The sequence below is a fragment of the Lolium perenne genome, chromosome 4 (assembly GCF_019359855.2).
Source record: "Lolium perenne isolate Kyuss_39 chromosome 4, Kyuss_2.0, whole genome shotgun sequence".
NCBI lineage: Eukaryota > Viridiplantae > Streptophyta > Magnoliopsida > Poales > Poaceae > Lolium > Lolium perenne.
In genome coordinates this window covers 12,124,615-12,142,655 of record NC_067247.2, presented here as the reverse complement: position 1 = coordinate 12,142,655, position 18,041 = coordinate 12,124,615, and the positions used below count along the sequence as shown (strand labels likewise).

Genomic DNA, 18,041 nt, shown 5'->3' with positions numbered 1-18,041 from the left:
GGCAAAGTATCTTGATTGTGTTGTGCAGGTTCCACGTTGGCGCCGGAATCCCTGGTGTTGCGCCGCACTACACTCCTTCACCAACAACCTTCACGTGGCCTTCATCTCCTACTGGTTCGATAAACCTTGGTTTCTTACTGAGGGAAAACTTGCTGCTGTACGCATCACACCTTCCTCTTGGGGTTCCCAACGGACGTGTGCTTTACCGTCACAAGAAGCTACTTTCTGGCGCCGTTGCAATCCCTGTCGCACGTCAGCAGCTACTTTTCTGGCGCCGTTGCCAGGGAATCTGAAGAAAAGTTACACCACAGAGATTGCCAACTCCCGCGGCAACTGCCAGCTACTTTTCTGGCGCCGTTGCCGGGGAGATCAAGACACGCTGCAAGGGGAGTCTCTCACACCCAATCTCTTTACTTTGTTTATTATCTTGCTTTATTTTATTTTCTGTCTTGTTTGCTTTCTTTATATCAAAAACACAAAAAAAAATTAGTTACTTGTTTTACTTTACTTAATTCGGTTTGCTTTACTTATTTTTATTATTGTTAAAATGAATACTTCTGAGAACACTAAGTTGTGTGATTTCACTAGCACCAATAATAATGATTTCATATGCACACCGATTGCTCCACCTGCTACTACAGCAGAATTTTATGAAATTAAACCTGCTTTACTAAATCTTGTTATGAGAGAGCAATTTTCTGGTGTTAATACTGATGATGCTGCTGCCCATCTTAATAATTTTGTTGAACTTTGTGAAATGCAAAAGTATAAGGATGTAGATGGGGACATTATAAAACTGAAATTGTTTCCTTTCTCCTTAAGAGGAAGAGCTAAAGATTGGTTGCTATCTTTGCCTAAGAATAGTATTGATTCATGGACTAAATGTAAAGATGCTTTCATTGAAAGATATTATCCTCCTGCTAAAATTATATCTTTGAGAAGTAGCATTATGAATTTTAAGCAATTGGATAATGAACATGTTGCCCAAGCATGGGAAAGAATGAAATCTTTGGTAAAAAATTGCCCTACCCATGGACTGACTAATTGGATGATCATCCAAACCTTTTATGCAGGATTAAATTTTTCTTCAAGGAACCTATTGGATTCAGCGGCTGGAGGTACTTTTATGTCCATTACTTTGGGTGCTGCAACAAAGCTTCTTGATGATATGATGATCAACTACTCTGAATGGCACACTGAAAGGACTCCTCAAGGTAAGAAGGTAAATTATGTTGAAGAAACCTCCTCCTTGAGTGATAAGATTGATGTTATTATGTCTATGCTTGTTAATGGTAGATCTCATGTTGATCCTAATAATGTTCCTTTAGCTTCATTGGTTGCTCAAGAAGAACATGTTGATGTGAACTTCATTAAAAATAATAATTTCAACAACAATGCTTATAGGAATAATTTTGGTAACAACTATAGGCCATATCCTTCTAATAATAGTAATGGTTATGGTAATTCTTATGGTAATTCTTACAACAATAGTAGGAGTGTACCCTCTGGTCTTGAAGTCATGCTTAAAGAATTTATTAGTACACAAACTGCTTTCAACAAATCTGTTGAGGAAAAACTTGGTAAAATTGATGTTCTTGCTTCTAAGGTTGATAGTCTTGCTGCTGATGTTGATCTTTTAAAACTGAAAGTTATGCCTAATGAAACTAAAGATATTAAGTCATTTTCTACAGCAAACGCTATCCAAGTTCGAATTAATGACAATATTAGAATGATGGCTGAATTGCATGCTAGGTGGGAAAGAGAAGAAAAACTTGCTAAAGAGAATAATATAGCTAAAGTTTGGACTATTACTACCACTAGTAATGTTGATGCTTCACATGTTGCTAAACCTCCTACTATCAATGGTAAAATAATTGGTGTTGGCAATGTTTCTACTTCTAATACAAAGCATGCAAAATTGCCTGAAACTGCTGAAACTGTTTGTGATAAAAGTGCTAAAAATTTTCAGAGTATTGGGGACAATGATCCCATTGCTTTAGATCATAATGGTTTTGATTTTGATAATTGTCATATCTCTGAAGTTATTAAGTTCTTGCAAAAACTTGCTAGAAGTCCTAATGCTAGTGCTATAAACTTGGCCTTTACAAAACATATTACAAATGCTCTCATAAAAGCTAGAGAAGAGGAATTAAAACTTAAAGCTTCTATTCCTAGGAAGTTGGAAGATGGTTGGGAGCCCATCATTAAGATGAAGGTCAATGATTTTGATTGTAATGCTTTATGTGATCTTGGTGCAAGTATTTCTGTTATGCCTAAGAAACTTTATGATATGCTTAACTTGCCACCATTGAAATATTGTTATTTGGATGTTAATCTTGCTGATAATTCTATAAAGAAACCTTTGGGGAGAATTGACAATGTTCACATTATGGTTAACAATAACCTTGTCCCCGTTGATTTTGTTGTTTTGGATATTGAATGCAATGCATCTTGTCCTATTGTTTTGGGAAGACCCTTTCTTCGAACTGTTGGTGCTATTATTGATATGAAAGAAGGAAATATTAAATATCAATTCCCTCTTAAGAAAGGTATGGAACACTTCCCTAGAAAGAGAATGAAGTTGCCTTTTGATTCTATTATTAGAACAAATTATGATGTTGATGCTTCTTCTCTTGATGTTACTTGATTTACACTTTCTGCGCCTAGCTGAAAGGCGTTAAAGAAAAGCGCTTATGGGAGACAACCCATTATTTTATTTCTGCAATTTTTGTTTTATATTTGAGTCAAGGTGCTTGTTACTACTGTAGCAATACCTTTGTATCTTTACTTTATTGCATTGTTGTGCCAAGTAAAGTCTTTGATAGAGAGTTGATACTAGATTTGGATTTCTGCGCAGAAACAGATTTTTAGCTGTCACGAATTTGAGCTGTTCTCTCTGTAGGGAATCTAAAAATTCTGTAAAAATTCATGAGTAATCCTCAGATATGTACGCAACTTTCATTCAATTTGAGCTTCTTCATCTGAGCATGTTAAGTGCCTCGAAAAAATTCGTCTTTACGGACTGTTCTGTTTTGACAGATTCTGCATTTTATTTCACATTGCCTCTTTTACTGTGTTTGAGTGGATTTCTTTGCTCCATTAAATTTTAGTAGCCTTGGGTAATGTCCAGAAGTGTTGGGAATGATTGTGTCCTCGCTGAACATGTGAATTTTTGATTATGCACTAACCCTCTAATGAGATTGTTTTGAGTTTGGTGTGAAGGAAGTTTTCAAGGATCAAGAGAGGATGATGATATAATATGATCAAGAAGAGTGAAAAGTCTAAGCTTGGGGATGCCCCCGTGGTTCATCCCTGCATATTTCAAGAAGACTCAAGCATCTAAGCTTGGGGATGCCCAAGGCATCCCCTTCTTCATCAACAACTTATCAGGTCACCTCTAGTGAAACTATATTTTTATTCCGTCACATCTTATGTGCTTTACTTGGAGCGTCTGTGTGCTTTTATTTTTGTTTTTGTTTGAATAAATTCGGATCCTAGCATTCCTTGTGTGGGAGAAAGACACGCTCCGCTTTTTCATATTGAACACTGGTGTTCTTAGTTTTACCTTTAATGTTCATGGCGAAAGTTGAAAGCTGCTTCATTTATTGCTATTTGGTTGGAAACAGAAAATGCTTCATGTGGTAATTGGTATGTTGTCTTGAATAATTTGATACTTGGCAATTGTTTTGAGCTCTCAAGTAGATCATGTTTAAGCTTTTGCATCATGTGGTTTAAACCTATTAGTGGAGAACTACCGTAGAGCTTGTTGAAATTTGGTTTGCATGATTGGTCTCTCTAAAGTCTAGATATTTTCTGGTAAAAGTGTTTGAGCAACAAGGAAGACAGTGTAGAGTCTTATAATGCTTGCAATATGTTCTTATGTAAGTTTTGCTGTACCGGTTCATACTTGTGTTTGCTTCAAACAACCTTGCTAGCCAAAGCCTTGTACTGAGAGGGAATGCTTCTCGTGCATCCAAAACCTTGAGCCAAAACCTATGCCATTTGTGTCCACCATAACTACCTACTATGTGGTATTTTTCTGCCATTCCAAAGTAAATTGCTTGCGTGCTACCTTTAAAAAATTCCTTCCTTGTCTTTGCAATACATAGCTCATGGGAAAGTAGCCTAAAAAACTATTGTAGTAAAGAATATGTCGCTTATGTATCTTAGTTCTTATAAGTTGCTTGTTGAGCGGTAACCATGTTTCTGGGGACGCCATCAACCTGTCACACCTTTGTTGAATATCATGTGAGTTGCTATGCATGTTCGTCTTGTCTGAAGTAAGGGAGATTTGCCATGAGTTAAATGGTTTGAGTATGCATATTGTTAGAGAAGAACTTTGGGCCGCCAACCAAAGCCATGTATCATGGTGGAAGTTTCAGCTTGAACATTAATCCTCAAATCTCTTATGAGAATATTATCTGTTGTTGAATGCTTAAAGCATAAAAGAGGAGTCCATTATCTGTTTTCTATGCTGTCCCGGTATGGATGTCCTCAAGTTGAGATCTATCAAAATTGAGAGATCAAATGCGATCTATCTCCTTGGACCTTTGTACAGGTGGCATAGAGGTACCCCTTTGTGACACTTGGTTGAAACATATGTAATGCAATGATAATCCATGGAAATCCGAGCTAATTAGGACAAGGAGCGGGCACTATTAGTATTCGATGCATGAGGCTTGCAACTTATAGGAGGTTTTATGCATAACACATATGAATTATTACTACCGTTGACAAAATTGTTTCCATGTTTTCAAAATAAAAAGCTCTAGCACATGAGTAATCCCTGCTTCCCTCTGCGAAGGGCCTTTCTTTTACTTTATGTTGAGTCAGTTTACCTACTTCTTTCTATCTTAGAAGCAAACACTTGTGTCAACTGTGTGCATTGATTCTTACATACTTGCTTATTTGCACTCATCATATTACTTTGTGTTGACAATTATCCATGAGATATACATGTTGAAAGTTGAAAGCAACTGCTGAAACTTTAATCTTCCTTTGTGTTGTTTCAAAACCTTCTATTAAGAATCTATTGCTTTATGAGTTAACTCTTATGCAAGACTTGTTGATGCTTGTCTTGAAAGTACTATTCATGAAAAGTCTTTGCTATATGATTCTGTTGTTTAGTCATTATCTATTTGTTAACAAACTATAGACCATTGCTTTGAATCACTTCATTCATCTCATATGCTTTACAATAGTATTGATCAAGATTATGATGGTAGCATGTCACTTCAGAAATTATCCTTTTTATCGTTTACCTACTCGAGGGCGAGTAGGAACTAAGCTTGGGGATGCCTGATACGTCTCAAACGTATCTATAATTTCTTATGTTCCATGCTAGTTTTATGACAATACTCACATGTTTTATATACACTTTATATCATTTTTATGCATTTTCCGGCACTAACCTATTAACAAGATGCCGAAGCGCCAGTTCCTGTTTTCTGCTGTTTTTGGTTTCAGAAATCCTACATAGGAAATATTCTCGGAATTGGATAAAACAAAAGCCCACGGTCTTATTTTCCACGGAGTCTTCCAGAACACCGAAGAGGAGACGAAGAGGGGCCACGAGGTGGCGACACCATAGGGGGGCGCGACCCCACCCCTGGCCGCGCCGCCATATGGGGTGGGCCCCTCGAGCGTCCCCCGACTCTGCCCCTTCGCCTATATAATCCTTCCGTCGCGAAAACCCTAGTACCGAGAGCCACGATACGAGAAAAGTTACTGAGACGCCGCCGCCGTCAATCCCATCTCGGGGGATTCTGAAGATCGCCTCCGGCACCCTGCCGGAGAGGGGAATCATCACTGGACGGTTCTACATCACCATGCCCGCCTCCGGACTGATGTGTGAGTAGTTCATCCTTGGACTATGGGTCCATAGCAGTAGCTAGATGGTTGTCTTCTCCTCTTGTGCTATCATGTTTAGATCTTGTGAGCTGCCTATCATGATCAAGATCATCTATTTGTAATGCTACATGTTGTGTTTGTTGGGATCCGATGAATATGGAATACTATGTCAAGTTGATTATCGATCTATCATATATGTGTTGTTTATGATCTTGCATGCTCTCCGTTGCTAGTAGAGGCTCTGGCCAAGTTGATACTTGTAACTCCAAGAGGGAGTATTTATGCTAGATAGTGGGTTCATGCCTCCATTGAATCTGGGACAGTGACAGAAAGTTCTAAGGTTGTGGATGTGCTGTTGCCACTAGGGAAAAAACATCAATGCTTTGTCTAAGGATATTTGTATTGTTTACATTACGCACAGTACTTAATGCAATTGTCTGTTGTTTGCAACTTAATACTGGAAGGGGTGCGGATGCTAACCCGAAGGTGGACTTTTTAGGCATAGATGCATGCTGGATAGAGGTCTATGTTCTTTGTCTTAATGCCCTAAGTAAATCTCATAGTAGTCATCATGATATGTATGTGCATTGTTATGCCCTCTCTATTTGTCAATTGCCCAACTGTAATTTGTTCACCCAACATGTTATTTATCTTATTGGAGAGACACCACTAGTGAACTGTGGACCCCGGTCCATTCTTTTACATCTTAAATACAACCTACTGCAATCATTGTTCTCTATTGTTCTTTGCAAGCAAACATTATTCTCCACACCATACGTTTAATCCTTTGTTTACAGCAAGCCGGTGAGATTGACAACCTCACTGTTAAGTTGGGGCAAAGTATCTTGATTGTGTTGTGTAGGTTCCACGTTGGTGCCGGAATCCCTGGTGTTGCGCCGAACTACACTCCTTCACCAACAACCTTCACGTGGCCTTCATCTCCTACTGGTTCGATAAACCTTGGTTTCTTACTGAGGGAAAACTTGCTGCTGTACGCATCTGCTGACGTGCGACAGGAATTGCAACGGCGCCAGAAAGTAGCTTCTTGTGACGGTAAAGCACACGTCCGTTGGGAACCCCAAGAGGAAGGTGTGATGCATACAGCAGCAAGTTTTCCCTCAGTAAGAAACCCCCGAGATGGGATTGACGGCGGCGGCGTCTCAATAACTTTTCTCGTATTGTGGCTCTCGGTACTAGGGTTTTCGCGACGGAAGGATTATATAGGCGAAGGGGCAGAGTCGGCGGACGCCCGAGGGGCCCACCCCATATGGCGGCGCGGCCAGGGGTGGGGCCACGCCCCCCTATGGTGTGGCCGCCTCGCGGCCCCTCTTCGTCTCCTCGTCGGTGTTCTGGAAGACTCCGTGGAAAATAAGACCGTGGGCTTTTGTTTCGTCCAATTCCGAGAATATTTCCTGTGTAGGATTTCTGAAACCAAAAACAGCAGAAAACAGGAACTGGCGCTTCGGCATCTTGTTAATAGGTTAGTGCCGGAAAATGCATAAAAATGATATAAAGTGTATATAAAACATGTGAGTATTGTCATAAAACTAGCATGGAACATAAGAAATTATAGATACGTTTGAGACGTATCACCCCCTCCCTCTCTCCCTCATTATATAGGTAGATCCCCAAGGGTTAGGTCAAAAGTCTTCGAATAAGACCCCAACACCAAAACCTTCCATATGGCCAAACCTAGGGGGAGTGGGACTCCCCCTTTCCTTTGGTGGGGCTGGCCGGCCACCATGGGAGGAGTCCACCTGGGACTCCTCCTCCCTTAGGCTGGCCGGCCAAGGTGGGTGGAGTCCCACCTTCCATGGTGATTTCTTCCGGACTCTTCTAGAACCTTCTAGAACCTTGCAGAAAAATACCGGATCATTTTCAAACCTAGAAAATGACTTCCTATATATGAATCTTATTCTTCAGACCATTCCGGACCTCCTCGTGATGTCCTGGATCCTATCCGAGACTCCGAATAAACATTCGAACTCCATTCCATATTCCATATCTACTTAAACGACATCAAACCTTAAGTGTGTCACCCTACGGTTCGTGATCTGGAGATCCATAATGGCTCCCACACATTCAACGATAACTTAGTGATCGATTGAACCATTCACATACGATACCGATTCCCTTTGTCACGCGATATTTTACTTGTCCGAGGTTTGATCATCGGTATCTCCATACCTTGTTCAACCTCGTCTCCGACAAGTACTCTTTACTCGTACCGTGGTATGTCATCTCTTGTGACCAAGTCACATGCTTGCAAGCTAATCAGACAACATTCCACCGAGAGGGCCCAGGGTATATCTATCCGTCATCGGGATGGACAATATCCCACTCTTGATCCATATGCCTCAACTCATACTTTCCGAATACTTAATCCCACCTTTATAACCACCCATTTACGCAGTGGTGTTTGATGTAATCAAAGTACCCTTCCGGTATAAGTGATTTACATGATCTCATGGTCGAAGGACTAGGTAACTATGTATCGAAAGCTTATAGCAATTTGAACTTAATGACGTGATCTTATGCTACGCTTAATTGGGTGTGTCCATTATATCATTCATCTAATGACATAACCTTGTTATTAATAACATCCAATGTTCATGATCATGAAACTATGATCATCTATTAATCAACAAGCTAGTTATACAAGAGGCTTACTAGGGACTCCTTGTTGTTCACATAACACACATGTATCAATGTTTCGGTTAATACAATTATAGCATGGTATGCAAACATTTAACATAAACATAAAGATATATAATAACCACTTTATTATTGCCTCTTGGGCATATCTCCAACAGTTTCTTTGCCTTTTCTCCTTGGAAAGTCCAAGTCTTGTAGGACGGTGTGAACCCAAACTTGAGCAGGTGATTACTCATAGTTTCCTTGTCCTGTGGCTTTTGGTTAGCGCACTTACTACAAGGGCACCAAACTGTTCTAGGTCTGCTAGGGATGTCAAACGCCCTGTCCACAAACTGCTCGGTCTTTTGTCCCCATTCATCAGTATAGTTCCACTGACTGATTCTGCTATCATACATCCAGTCACGATTATCCATCCTCTAATCAGCACCAAAACAGACAAACATAGCATTTATATCAAATAGGAATTAAATGCATAATATTTTTTTACGCATGCATCAACCTGAATCTCTACTAGGTGGGCTCCTAGCAGCCGCCGGATCCGTAGATTGAGTACGTTCTCCCTGCTCTACCCCGATCCGAGACAGAATTTTGGCAGCACCTCCCTGCTGCTCTCCCGATACACGTCTCGGCAAAAAGCCGAGAGGGGTGTGCATCCGGAGAACAACGGGGAGGCGCTGCCGAAATCCTGTCTCGGATCGGGGTAGAGCAGGGAGAACGTACCCAACTACGCATCCACCGGCTGTCACGATAAATGCCGTAAGAGTTACGGTTCATAATATGCGAGACCACTAATGCATATTTATCCGCGTAACCCTTACGGTCGGGAAGAGACGCCTAGGTATCGCGACATACTTGGTGATCTAGACAGAAAAAAAACCTAGGTACAAGAGAGGCGAACGGATTCTCACCCTCGAAGCGTGATCGACAACCGGCGAAGAAGACCAACAACCCTTCGGCAAAATCCCCTCCGAAAAAACGGTCCCTCTGAGCAACGCTCCTCAAACAGCCCGACAACGCCGGCCCCTGTGTCCACCTCGAAACATCGCCTGCATAGTGAGAAAAGTAATTAGCGATAAAGACCATTTGTTTGCTCTAAATCCCACTATTATAAATACACTACTTCTACTAAATTGTGCCCTAAATCCCATTTCTAAAGTAATTTCTATACTAAATTACCCTATTTTTCATGCAATTTTATTTTAACTACCAATTAGCATGCATATTATTTTATAACTAACCTAAATATACTAAGTAACATTCAAATTTACAAAAAAAGAGGAAGCTAGCCACATACCGAGTGGTGGCCGGAGCTTCCGCGGCTGGTGGCGGCCGCAGCTCCCGCGGCTGGTGGCGGGCGGAGGGGGCGAGCAGCAGCAGCAGCACGGGCAGCGGCGGAGGGGCGAGCAGCACGGGCGGCGGGGGAGGGGCGAGCAGCACGGGCCGCGGCGGAGGGGCGAGCAACACGGGCCGCCGCGCGCGGGGGAGGAGCGAGCAGAACGGGCGGCAGGGGAGGGGCGAGCAGCAGCAGCAGCAACCAGGTGAGGTGCTCCGGCGGTGGCGGTAGGGAGGTGCTCTGGCGGCGGCGCGGGAGGGGGGCGCAGGAGGGTGGAGCTGGGTTGGGTCGTGCGTACGTTGTGTGGTCGGGACGACGCACGCGTGGCCCGATAGGGTTACTTACGTGGGAGCTTTGCCGTGCGAAGACCTTTGCCGTGCATCGGAGGCTTTGCCGTGCGGCAAAGCTCCTTTGCCGTGCACAAAGTCCTTTGCCGTGCGTAAGGGCCCCTTTGCCGTGCGGCAGTTTTCTTTGTCGTGCGCCCCTGCACGGCAAGGAACTTTTTTAATTTTCACCATTTCAAACAAGTGAACAAAGTCCTTTGTTTTACAGCAAGGCTTTACTCGGTAGACAAACGCAGAGAAGCATACATGCTACCACCACCGAAAAGGCCTGGAAGCTGCAGGGTGGAAGGTCAGAATCATCGAGAGGACCGGAACCCAAAGGCTGAGCGTGATGCTTACAACGAGTGGAACTACAGCAAGTTCCAGAACCCTAACCCTAACCCTAAATCTAACCCTAACCCTAACCCTAAAACATAACCCTAAACCTAACCCTAATCCTAACTCTAAATCTAACCCTAACCCTAACCCTAAACCCTAACCAGTAGATCAAGGCAATTCTTCTTGGAATAATGTGCCTAAGTGGTGTCGTTAGCGCATGTGGACTACCTTGTTGAAGACAACGCGATGGATGATATCTGCTTATCACCGGCATTGGATGGGAACCTTGGTATGCCCACTTTTGAAGATTATCTTGATGAAGAACAAGTTACCGAGAAGGGTGGCTCATGCAATAATGGCCCTAACCCTAACCCTAACACTAAACCCTTACCGGTAGATCAAGGCAGTTCTTCTTGGAATAATGTGCCTAAGTGCTGTCGTCAGCGCATGTGGACTACCTTGTTGAAGACAACGCGATGGATGATATCTGCTTATCACCAGAATTGGATGGGAACCTTAGTATGCCCACTTTTGAAGATTGTCTTGGTGAAGAACAAGTTACCGAGAAGGGTGGCTCATGTGATAATTAATGGCCCTAACCCTAACCCTAACCCTAACCCTAACCCTAAACCCTAACCCTAACGAGTAGATCGAGGCAGTTCTTCTTGGAATAATGTGCCTAAGTGGTGCCGTCAGCGCATGTGGACTACCTTGTTGAAGACAACGCGATGGATGATATCTGCTTATCACCGGCATTGGATGGGAACCTTGGTATTCCCACTTTTGAAGATTGTCTTGATGAAGAACAAGTTACCGAGAAGGGTGGCTCATGTGATAATGGCCCTAACCCTAACCCTAAACCCTAACCCTAACCCAAACCCTAACCGGTAGATCAAGGCAGTTTTTCTTGGAATAATGTGCCTAAGTGGTGCCGTCAGCGCATGTGGACTACCTTGTTGAAGACAACGTGATGGATGATATCTGCTTATCACCAGAATTGGATGGGAACCTTGGTAGCGTATGCCCACTTTTGAAGATTGTCTTGATGAAGAACAAGTTACCGCGAAGGGTGGCTCATGTGCTAATAGCCCAAACCCAAACCCTAAACCCTAACCCTAACCTTAACCCTAACCCTAAACCCTAACCCTAACCCTAATCGTAAACTCTAACCCTAAACCCTAACCCTAACCCTAACTCTAACCCTAACCCTAACCCTAAATCCTAACCCCAACCCTAAACCCTAACCCTAAATCCTAACCTTGACCCTAACCCTAACCCTAACGATTAGATCAAGGCAGTTCTTCTTGGAATAATATGCCTAAGTGGTGCCGTCAGCGCATGTGGACTACCTTGTTGAAGACAACGCGATGGATGATATCTGCTTATCACCAGAATTGGATAGGAAGCTTGGTATATATGCCCACTTTTGAAGATTGTCTTGAAGAACAAGTTACCGAGAAAGGGTGGCTCATGTGATAATGGCTAGCTGCGGGTATGCCGGAGGCTACCATGTGCCAAAGGGTCCCAAGCTTGGTTTTCCATGTGTATATGTCCTAAACAAACCTAAAACAATGAAAAAGTACATTGGTGGAACCTCGAACGGAGAAATCTAGGGGTAGACCCGCCGGGGCACACATACCGCTATTTTTTGGGGGAAGAGGGGGAGAATGACCGTCGGAGCACCGGAATCCCACCAAATCTTGCATGTGGACCTATGATATGTGTGAAAGTGTGGTGGAAGGTGTAATGGTGTGAAAATAGCTCCCATAAACCCTAAACCCTATAAACCCTAAACTGGGGAGGCTTCGAGTAATGCAACTGCACCTGCTGACACGGGAGCTGCAACACCCTAAACCCTAACCCTAACCCTAAATCCTAACCCTAACCCTAACCCTAAATCCTAACCCTAACCCTAAACCCTAACCCTAACCCTAAATCCTAACCTTAACCCTAACCCTAAGCCCTAACCCTAACCCTAACCCTAACCCTAACGAGTAGATCAAGGCAGTTCTTCTTGGAATAATGTGCCTAAGTGGTGCCGTCAGCGCATGTGGACTACCTTGTTGAAGACAACGCGATGGATGATATCTGCTTATCAAAAGAATTGGATGGGAAGCTTGGTATATATGCCAACTTTTGAAGATTGTCTTGAAGAACAAGTTACCGAGAAAGGGTGGCTCATGTGATAATGGCTAGCTGCGGGTATGCCGGAGGCTACCATGTGCCAAAGGGTCCCAAGCTTGGTTTTCCATGTGTATATGTCCTAAACAAACCTAAAACAATGAAAACGTACATTGATGGAACCTCGCACGGAGAAATCTAGGGGGGTAGACCCGCCGGGGCACACATACCACTGTTTTTGGGGGGAGGAGGGGGGCAATGACCGCCGGAGCACCAAAATCCCACCAAATCTTGCATGTGGACCTATGATATGTGTGAAAGTGTGGTGGAAGGTGTAATGGTGTGAAAATAGCTCCCCTAAACCCTAAACCCTATAAACCCTAAACTAGGGAGGCTTCGAGTAATGCAACTGCACCTGCTGACACGGGAGTTGCAACTCCCTAAACCCTAACCCTAAACCCTAACCCTAACCCTAAATCCTAACCCAAACCCTAAACCCTAGCCCTAACCCTAAATCCTAACCCTAACCCTAAGCCCTAACCCTAACCCTAACCCTAACGAGTAGATCGAGGCAGTTCTTCTTGGAATAATGTGCCTAAGTGGTGCCGTCAGCGCATGTGGACTACCTTGTTGAAGACAACGCGATGGATGATATCTGCTTATCACCAGAACTGGATGGGAAGCTTGGTATATATGCCCAATTTTGAAGATTGTCTTGAAGAACAAGTTACTGAGAAAGGGTGGCTCATGTGATAATGGCTAGCTGCGGGTATGCCGGAGGCTACCATGTGCCAAAGGGTCCCAAGCTTGGTTTTCCATGTGTATATGTCCTAAACAAACCTAAAACAATGAAAAAGTACATTGGTGGAACCTCGCACGGAGAAATCTAGGGGGGTAGACCCACCAAGGCACACATACCGCTGTTTTTGGGGGGAGGAGGGGGAGAATGACCGCCGGAGCACCGAAATCCCACCAAATCTTGCATTTCAACCTATGATATGTGTGAAAGTGTGGTGGAAGGTGTAATGGTGTGAAAATAGCTCCGATAAACCCTAAACCCTATAAACCCTAAACTGGGGAGGCTTCGAGTAATGCAACTGCACATGCTAACACGGGAGCTGCAACACCCTAAACCCTAACCCTAACCCTAAATCCTAAATCCTAACCTTAACCCTAACCCTAAGCCCTAACCCTAACCCTAACTCTAACGAATAGATCAATGCAGTTCTTCTTGGAATAATGTGCCTAAGTGGTGCCGTCAGCGCATGTCGACTATCTTATTGAAGACAACGCGATGGATGATATCTGATTATCAAAAGAATTGGATGGGAAGTTTGGTATATATGCCCACTTTTGAAGATTGTCTTGAAGAACAAGTTACCGAGAAAGGGTGGCTCATGTGATAATGGCTAGCTGTGGGTATGCCGGAGGCTACCATGTGCCAAAGGGTCCCAAGCTTGGTTTTCCATGTGTATATGTCCTAAACAAACCTAAAACAATGAAAAGTACATTGGTGGAATCTTGCGCGGAGAAATCTATGGGGTTAGACCCGCCGGGGCATACATACCGCTATTTTGGGGGGGGGGGGGGAGAATGACCGCCGGAGCACCGGAATCCCACCAAATCTTGCATGTGGACCTATGATATGTGTGAAAGTGTGGTGGAAGGTGTAATGGTGTAAAAATAGCTCCCCGGTGTGACATTCCTCACATTTGGGCGATAACACTTAGCAGATTTTCCGAAGCGCGGATTACTCCGAAACCCTGATATATGTGGGGGGATGAAGATGGATAGTACTTTTGTATTGCAAATAGTATGGGTATATACACATTGTCTTAAGTAGCACCAATAAATAGTCATCAAAAAGTAAAACTAATTAAAAAAATAAATATAAGTATTAGATGAAATAAAACATCAAGGAAAAACAAAGGAAATGTCATATGGCGGACGGCAAATGCAAAACGCACGGCAAAGGCTGCGTTGCCGTGCATCCCAGCTGGGGGCACGGCAAAGGGTGAGGCACGGCAATGCCCAACGCCTTTGCCGTGCACCGAATCTTTGTCGTGCGGTGTGTTGGGCCATTGCCGTGGTGATTTCTTTGCCGTGCGCTATCTTCAGACTTTGCCATGAACGGTCTCTTTGCCGTGCGCTCCCTTCAGATGTTGCCGTGCGCCTTTTCTTTGCCGTGAGTTATGCTCGGTGCGCACGGCAAAGAAATCTTTGCCGTGCGTGGGCCCTATGGTGGCGTCGCCTCGGCCACCCCCCGACGCTCCCCTCTGGACTACTTAAGGCTTTCGACCTAAAAACGCATGGGGGTTCGACGAAATTGCCAGAAGACATCCAGAACTCCGCCGCCATCGCGAAACTCCGTCTCGGGATCAGAAACTCCGTTCTGGCACCCTGCCGGGACGGGGAATTGGAGGAGATCATCGCCATCATCACCACCGACGCCTCTCCATCGACCATCCATGTTTCCCCCATCCATGTGTGAGTAAATCCCCGCTGTAGGCTGAAGGGGATGGTAGGGATTGGATGAGATTGTTCATGTAATAGCATAAGATTGTTAGGGCATAGTGCCTAGTATCCGTTGTTGGTACTTTTATGATATTGTTGCAACTTGTTATGCTTAACGCTTGTCACTAGGGCCCGAGTGCCATGATTTCAGATCTGAACATGTTATTGATTCATGATGATATTCATTGTTTTATGATCTTACCTGCAAGTTGTATACACATATTGATGTCCGGAACCCGAGGCCCCAAAGTGACAGAAATTGGGACAACCGGAGGGGAAGGCTGTGATATGAGGATCACATGTGTTCACGGAGTGTTAATGCTTTGCTCCGGTGCTCTATTAAAAGGAGTACCTTAATTACCAGTAGATTCCCTAGAGGCTCGGCTGCCACCGGCTGGTAGGACAATAGATGTTGTGCAAGTTTCTCATTGCGAGCACGTACGATTATATACGGAACACATGCCTATGGTTATTTAGTACTTGGATACTGTTTTATTACTATCTGCAAATGCCCTGCCTTGATTGTTACATGAGTTCTCTTATCCATGCAGCGCCCGTTCATCCATCCCTGTGCCTACAGTATTTTAATCCTGTTGTTTACTATAATCACTACTGCTGTCTTTATTACACTGCTGCTTATATTTCACTACTGCTACTGCTATAAAACTGTTGCTACTGATAAACTCTTGCGAGCAAGTCTGTTTCCAGGTGCAGCTGAATTGACAACTCCGCTGTTAAGGCTTACAAATATTCTTTGGCTCCCCTTGTGTCGAATCAATAAATTGGGTTTTACTTCCCTCGAAGACTGTTGCGATCCCCTATACTTGTGGGTCATCAAGACTATTTTCTGGCGCCGTTGCCGGGGAGCATAGCTTTATTTGCAAGTTCACCTGAATTGATATTGTTCGCTGCAAATCCTCCATCATGGGTAAATCTCGCGATGCTAAAGTCGCCATATTACCATCCACTACAAGAAAAGGTACAACTCTGAGTACCTCTGCTGCTCTTGATTCACCATCTGTGATAAGTCAACTTGTTTCACCACCACAAGCTTCACATGCTGGTACTTCTGCTGAATCTGAAAATTCCCCTTATAATTTTAATGATGCTTCTACTGTGCTTGATGATAATGGTTCATTAGGTTCTTTTCTAGATGCTACAATTGCTAGGTCTAGACAAATTGAAAATACTGAAATTCCTAATGAAAATACTGTTACACCTGTTAATTCACCTGAGTCTGTTGAACACTCTAGTGATGATCTTGATGAAGATTATGTGGAACTTGATGATGATTTTATTGATAAATGTAATGCTACTACTGGTGCAAGTGACATTAAAAAGCTTCTTGCACAACGTGCTGTTAGATATAAACTGTCTCCTGATCCTAAATTTGCCACATCTCCTATAAACATTAAGGATAAGGATTATGATTTTTCTCTTGATTTATCTCATATATCTATTGTTGAGAAAACACCTTTTTGTGGTACTGAAAAAGAAAGTGCTGTAGAGCACATGAATGAGCTTTCTACTTTGAGTAGCTTGTTTTCTGATGATATCAAGAAGTGTACTTATTTTGTTGCTAAATTTTTTCCTTTCTCATTAAAGGATGATGCTAAAACTTGGTATAATAGTTTGCCTCCTGATTCTATTGATAGTCCAAATGGTTTGCTTGATGTTTTCTTTTGAAAGTATTTTCCTGCTAGTGCTCAACATATTGCTTTGCAGAAAATTTATAGTTTTGACCAGGAAGATAGAGAGAAATTGCCTGAAGCTTGGGCAAGGTTTTGCTCTCTTCTTAGAGCTCGGCCTGGACATGATTTGGAAAAGCATGACTTACTTGATATATTTTATAGTGGACTAACCATTGAGTCTAGGGCATACCTGGATAGTTGTGCTGGTTGTGTTTTCAGGAAAAGAACTCCAGACGAAGCTGAAGAATTAATGGCTAGAATAAGCCAAAATCATGATGATTGGACTACACCTGAACCAACCCCAACACCAATATTGAAGAAGAGGTGTATGATTAAATTAAGTGATGAAGATATGAGAGAAGCCAAGAAATCTCATGATGTCAAGCTGTTTTCCGAAAGGAAATTTTTTCATTAGAAGATCTATAATTTGAGAGTAAATTAACTTAAAAGTTGACAAAAATGTCAAAACTAAGGGTGGGAGTTGGTGATTTTTTTCCTCATATTTTATTGCTTGATTTCAGCTCAGCAGAGCAGCCCAAGGATGGACTCTAGGCGATGCTACTGGTCCTGCTAGTTTAAGCGGAGCATATACTACAGTCGAGTCGACGTCGATCAGGTTCATGGGCGTCCCCAAGGGACCGGCGGGATGGCCGGAGCCGCCTATTTAAGGTCCGGGAACACCTCACATACTCCAGTTAGTCCTGCCTAGTTAATCCTATCATGTATAGTACTTACTCATCAGTGATAAGTGTACTTCGGTAGTACTCTAGTTGTCTAGCATACCGAACCAGGATACACCATCGGTTCGCTAGCTAGTGATCTATGATGTGGAAGGCCATGGTCGCGGAGGCCACGGCCCGGCATGGAGTATCGTTCGTCCTCGGCGCCGCCGCTGCGCTCACCGTCGTCATGCTCGTCCAGTACCAGGCGCCCGCTGCCGGGCTCAGCCGCGCCAGGTTGCCGGGGCACTTCTCCTGCTCGAGATCATTAGACCACCACCGCCTCAATGGCACAGCAGTACATACACTTCATAAGGCGCCGACTGTAGGTGCAGAAGATCATCATGTTCATCAGGCTAACGCCACCTTGAAGGCCAATTCAACTACTACTGATCGTCCCGCTGCTCTAAGTCCTCTTCCACGCACAGATCGCCAAGAAGAGGTTAGTTTAACCAATTCAGGTTTGTAACCAATTTTTCTGCTTTTTCCATGAGCA

The 18,041-nt window shown here is 43.5% G+C and overlaps 1 protein-coding gene across 4 annotated transcripts in view; it reads left to right on the top strand.

The window, feature by feature from the left end:
- Positions 1 to 18,041, top strand: part of LOC127291783 (uncharacterized protein At4g15970) — a 93,238-nt gene that overhangs the window by 73,937 nt on the left and 1,260 nt on the right. For 2 of the 4 annotated variants that reach the window (XM_071818462.1, XM_051321106.2), the window contains exon 1: positions 17,537 to 17,987. The exons of the other annotated variants lie outside the window; for them this stretch is intronic. In XM_071818462.1, coding sequence (XP_071674563.1) covers positions 17,649 to 17,987 — 339 coding nt within the window. In that variant the 5' untranslated portion in view covers positions 17,537 to 17,648. Of the gene's footprint in view, positions 1 to 17,536; positions 17,988 to 18,041 lie in introns of those variants that run through there. 4 annotated transcript variants of the gene reach the window in all.